General features: G+C 48.0%; 1 protein-coding gene across 1 annotated transcript in view; it reads left to right on the top strand.

The window, feature by feature from the left end:
* Window positions 1-2,152: 2,152 nt before the first annotated feature.
* The window catches only part of PODXL2 (podocalyxin-like 2), a gene marked incomplete at its 5' end in the record, with an annotated part of 19,012 nt that continues 15,423 nt past the window's right edge, over window positions 2,153-5,741 (top strand). The window contains one exon of the mRNA XM_010143328.1: window positions 2,153-2,446. Within this exon, the coding sequence (XP_010141630.1) occupies window positions 2,153-2,446 (294 nt within the window). The remainder of the gene's footprint in view (window positions 2,447-5,741) is intronic.

The raw sequence follows: 5,741 nt of genomic DNA, 5'->3' as shown, positions 1-5,741 counted from the left end.
GTAACCAGTATTGGATTTTGCTCAGTTCAGTGGAGAAAGGTGGAGAAGGTCAGATTAGGCAGAAAGAAGGCATGAGAAGAGCTTTTCTGGCTTGCAGTGTTCCCAGAGCAGGTTTGGTAATGAGCCTGGTAAGGGAGCAGCAACTCCCAGACGTTGAGCTAACAAGCCAATGTTTTCAGTGAAAGCACCAGCGCTGGCCCATCGGCCGTTGGCCCCTAGCTCATCTTGGCACTTGCCCTGATCTGAATTTGCCCTTCTGGGATGTGTAGTCATAGGACACAGTGGTGGGAAGGAACCTCAGGAGGTTGCCTAGTCTGTTCCCTTGCCTGAAGGCAGTTCAGGTCTGCTTAAATCATTTCAGGCCGTGTGTATCCAGATCTGCGTGGAGCATCCAGGTGATGTCCAGCAGTGCTTTGTGAAATCTCTATTTCTAATACTTCAGGACTGTGCAAGCATTTTCACATCTGCATTCCAGAGATATCCCAGAGCTGCTTCTCATACAGAGTTTCTCCTCCTAAGACATTGCTGATGGATGGTTTCCTATCTTTTATTAGAAATGTTTGGAGCTAATTCTAAAGGTGGTGACTTATCACTTTGTACTATTTCTTTTCATAATATTTCTGTTACTTCCATTCTCAAGATCACCTAGCAGTATCTTCAGACTTTCTGTGCACTGAGGGTGTCTCCTCCCATTGTGTCCTTGGCTAATTTCATTACCACGTTCCTAACTTTTGTTCCAAGGTCACTTAGGAAAATGTTAAAGAACAGCAGACCCAAGGACAGACCTTGAGGAGTTCCACTAACAGCCTCCCTCCAGCACGAGCCTCTGTGTTGTTTCTCGTATAGCCATTGCCTTACAGTTTTCCTGCTAATTGGCGTCTTTTCTTGCCCCTCTTGCATGAGGCAGTGTATCAGATATTTTACCGAGGTCCAGATGGATTAGATCGGCTGCATTTCACTTGTCTAGAAAACCAGTTATCAAAGAAAAATACCAAATTAGTCTTCATTTCAGCTTATTCAATTAGTTCAGTTCAGTGACTAGTTCATTAAGAAATGAAAGACTGAGCATGAGCTGAGAAAGCAGGAAAACTTGTCTTTTTTTTCTTCTAATCTCTGAATAAAAATCAGCTGTGAGAGGATGAGATCTTGTAGATTTAATGTGCTGAAGAACTGAGGGCTAGGAAGCAATTGGTTCAGTTCACCCAAATTAGTTCCTTTGCTTAACAACTGTTTTAAATGTAAAACATCTTTCAGTAATCTCGTTTTTTCCTTATGTCTCCATATTTATCGGGGTATTTACTGGTTGAACAAAGCCAAGTTGCAGGTGCTCTTTCCTTGCTTTTTAATTGAAGTTCAATATGCATGTGAATGTACCTTGACACAAATCACAATTAAAGTCTCATCTAGGAATCAGGAAGTGTCAGTTAAACCTTCTAATAGGTAAAATGGGAATTACAAGGATGTAATTGTTGAAAGAAGAGTGTGAAATGCAACCTGCCTCCCTGTTAGCGTTAGGCAGATGTTTGCTGTTGGTACTTTTTAATTCTTACCTGTGACAGTCAGCCCTTCCTTATGAAAACTAAAAATGTGAATGCAAGATGAAGTTCAAATCAATGACTTACTTAAAAATAGATTTTCAGCCTGCTGATTTAAAACATGATTAGTATTGTCGATTTAAAGAGTTTTGGTTTAAATCTGCTCCCCTGCATGAAGTATAGCTGCAGATCAGGAGCATTAGGGTGAAATCTTGCCTGCATGACAGTAAGATTGGAAACTGTCACTGACTTCACAGGGCCAGCATTACATGGCCTAAGAATAAGACGTTCCACCTCCTCTCCAGGATGGGTGATGAACAAGGCACCCATCCTTTCAGAGGCAAAAAAACCTCAGAGAGGGTGAACCGTAACAGCACACTGAAGAGAGAGGCTGGGTGGCTGCTTGGCACTGACTCCTGGATGCGAATGCTCCTCTGTGTGGTTGTGGACGTTTCCCAAAATTCCCTGATGTGCTCTCAGCTGATGAGGAACAGCCCATCTGAGGAGCAGGTTACCCTGAAGGCAGGTGTGTGCTTGGCAGGAGCAGGCAGCAAGGAGAAATCAAGCCCTGTGGGTGTCGGTCCTATCTCTGATATGGGTTTGCTGTCATTACACAGGGACCTTGTGCCTTTGCCTTGCCTCCTCGGAGGAACCAGCTGGCGATGGCCTCACGTCAACTTCCCTCATGGAGTTTGCCATGATGTCCCACCTGGAGGCCATGAATTCCCACGAGCAAACCAGCCCGGAGGCCGTGGAGCCTGATCTTGCCCCTGGCTCTCTGCATGCTGCCCCGGGATCAGGCTTTGCTAGTGAGGAGAATGAGGAGTCCAAGATCTTACAGCCTCCACAGTACTTCTGGGAAGATGGGGGAGAGCTCAACGACTCCAGCCTGGACTTGGGACCGGCAACAGGTAGGTTATTTTTACCTCATTCTTCCTCCCCACTCTGCAGGGACTTTGGGGAGGTGAAAGGATGCAGAGATCTGTCTTCCTGCTGTGACACAACTCTTGCTAAGAGGGCCTGAGATTAAACGTCAGCTCTATTTTCTCACCTCAGTGCCTGATGTGTCCCCTGTGAACCCTGAGCAAGCACAGGCTTTAGAAACCAAGTTACAGCCGAGCCTTTACTCCTGAGCTGCTGTGAGCGGGTAAAAGTATTGCCTCCACCTAGCTTCCCACTGCCTCGTGCCCTTCTTTCTCCTTCCCCCTTTTATGCTCTCTTCTCTCTCCCTGCTTTCCGTTGCTGTCAGTTAAGCACAATCTAAAGGTCTCAACACCCCAGCTTAGAGATCAAGGCTGTCTTGCAGTTTGAGTCAAAGGTGGGTTCCCTGGGCCAAATTTTGTGCTCCTCGCTGTGACTTAAGTGGGGATTTGGCCTGAGAGAAGACAGCAGGTTTTCTCCCTTGGGCAGCTGTCCTGCTGCTTGCCCTGTCCTGCCTACTTCTGGGGAGTCATGGTCAAGATGAGGTTCGTTAGCATTTGAGCTTGCTTTTCTCTGTGGAGTGTTTTTTGAGACTACTGAGTTTCCTCAGTGGTCTTGCCCCAGACCTCTCATTGGCTTTGAGATGCTCTCAGGAAGAGGGATGGCAGGAAGGAGGAAGTGTTGCAGGGTTTGCTGTAGCTTAGGAGATTATTTCACACAGTCTTGCTCTTAAGTGTTATGTGGGGCATGTATTAAGCGTTACCCGGGGCCAGGCGTCAGTCTTATCCCTCCTCCCTTATCCGGTATCACTGCCTTCCTCTCAGCAGCTCTGACTGAGGTCTGCAGTTAGAAAGCACGAGTCTTGTTTTATCTTCAGTCCTATTTCTGTGACCTTAAAAAAGACCTGTGCTCACTCGGGGCTGAGGGCTGCTGCAGTGCTCTGGCTCAGGCTGCCTGCTGGGACACAGTGCATGTTCTGCGGGGCAAGGACCATCCCAGCTTAGGTCTCCGAAGCCGTTTGCTCACTAACATTGCTGCTGAACTCATCTGGCCGTGTTCTTGCTGTTCTTAGCTCGTGTGGCCTCCGGGGCACTTGCAGGCCTGGCCGTGGAGAAGCTGTGCAGATGCTGCCTCTGCAGTAGTGCTGGGGGTGGATGCTGTGTGTTCCCACCAGCACATCCCTGGGACGTGCTCTGGCTTAGCCACTCACGCACCGGCAGTGCGCTCAGCGGCGCTTTTATTTGTGTGCCAGCAGGCACCTGCGTGTGCTCGCAGATCTGGACGTGACTTGGAGAACCGCATGTGCTTGTGCATTGAGAGCGAGATGCGCTGGGTACGGAACCCAGCCTCGCCTCTTGCACGTGCCTTGCCCCATTTGTATGCAGAACACACTCCTCTCTCCTTCCGTTCTTGCCTGCAGTGCTTTCCTCCATGAGCAGATGTGTTCTTTCAGCTGTCCTTTACACGTACCCTGCCCTACCTAGTGCCCAGCTCACCGCTTCTGTGCTTCCAAGCGCTGTTTTTTCCCCTGGCCATCACCGTGTCCAGAGCTTGTGTCATGGTGGCATTTCGGAACCTTGGTTAATAGAACAGTTTGAATTATTCAAGAGCTGGGAGCGCATTTCTGCTTAAAATTTAATTAGAAACCTGCTGTGTGTCATTTTACAATGAAGGATATTGTAATAGCATCCCTAAATTGGGCAGCCTCCTCCTGTCACGCAAAGCCTGTGCATGGGATGCACACAGCCAGTGGATTGTACGTGCTGCATGTGTGACAGATGCCATGTGGTACCTTGTGGAACTGTGTGATGACATCTGTTAGGTTATTTTCAACGTATAAATCCATTAAATACTTTCAACAGCTGCTGTTTAAGGAATAGAAAAGTTTGTGGTATACATTTTTCTCGTGTGGGATTTCTCTCTGAACAGCAGAGAAGCATAGTCTGACCTAGTTGGTAGCTCTGTTCCAGGTGTGGATTTAAGACCCTGTATCAGTCAAACACAAACCAGGACTGTTATACTACTGGAGAGAGAAAACTCCCTGCTATGAAAGGAGACCTGTGCTGCCTTCTTTCTGTGTTTGGTGTAAATTTATTGGGCCTGGCATTGGTGGACTCCTTGCAGATAGACCAGATCTCCTGAGATTTCAAAGCTGTATTAGTCATCTCTCTCTTTTTTATGCCCTTCTGAAGTCTGTGTGGGGAGACTCCTCTGCCTTTGTGTGACTTTGAGGCTGCAAGAGATAAAAAGTAATAACAATCTGCAGCTGCTGCTCCATTGTGTACTCGAACATCCTTTAAAAATACTTCTGGAAAACATGTGGCATCTAGGGCCACCTGTTAGTCCATTAGAAAGTGAGAACAAACTCCCACTGGCAGAGCAGAGCTCAGCCTGGGGCTCGTGTCCTCCTGAATAATGTGCTTTTGGTGATTTATGCCATGGAACAGTAAATCCGTACTGACACCAGTGAACGCCAGCCGGTGGAAGGACCCTGAGATTTGTCTGTCTGACTGTGGACAGAAGTGCATGCTGCGATGTGTGCGCACGCGCGCACAGCTGCTACCCAGTGGAGCTGCATCTGGAAGAGTTAGATTAGGTCCGGAGGGAGTACGGATGCCATATCCTTATGGAAAGAAGCATCTTGTGACTCACACTTCAGCCAGGGCACCCAGAAGCTTCTCAGCTTGTAGTTTGGGATTGGCTTCCCCACCTTGTTTTGCTTGGAGGCTTCCGATTCCCCGTGTTTCCTACTGTCACACTGGATTTCCCAGGCAACAAATGCAGCATCTTTTCTAGCTTTGGGGCTAGAAGATGGGAGTCATTAAGGCTGCAGGTTCCTTTGAGTCCCTGATTTTTAGTGAAAGAGTCATATGGTGGTGTATCCACCCTGGAGTGCTCCCCGGTTTGCACGTCTTGGTGTTCTCCTTTCGCTCAGTCAGAACATGGTCCCATGCGTTTCCCTTCCAGTGAAGGCTCTAGGTTGAGGCAGCCTCGTTATAAATTGCTGAGAAGTGTGGGCTACTGAAAACTGATGCAAGACTTGTGCCTGTCTGGTGAATGAAGGCGCTTAGGCCCTCTCTTGCGTCGCCAAACAGCGGTGCCTCCAAGAACTGGAGCGTACATCTTCCAGTGTGATGGTAGGCTGGCATGAAGCTCGCTGTTACAGCCAGGGTCTGCTCTTTTAGCTCCAAGGTTGTGCTTTTGAAGACCAAGGCATGACTATGCTGGGAGCTATCAAATGTAGTCTTAGAGGTTGGTGATTACTAAGATGGCAATGGGCCACTT

The sequence above is a fragment of the Buceros rhinoceros genome, unplaced genomic scaffold (genome assembly GCF_000710305.1).
Source record: "Buceros rhinoceros silvestris isolate BGI_N320 unplaced genomic scaffold, ASM71030v1 scaffold19719, whole genome shotgun sequence".
Lineage (NCBI taxonomy): Eukaryota > Metazoa > Chordata > Aves > Bucerotiformes > Bucerotidae > Buceros > Buceros rhinoceros.
This window is presented reverse-complemented; position numbering and strand designations above follow the sequence as displayed.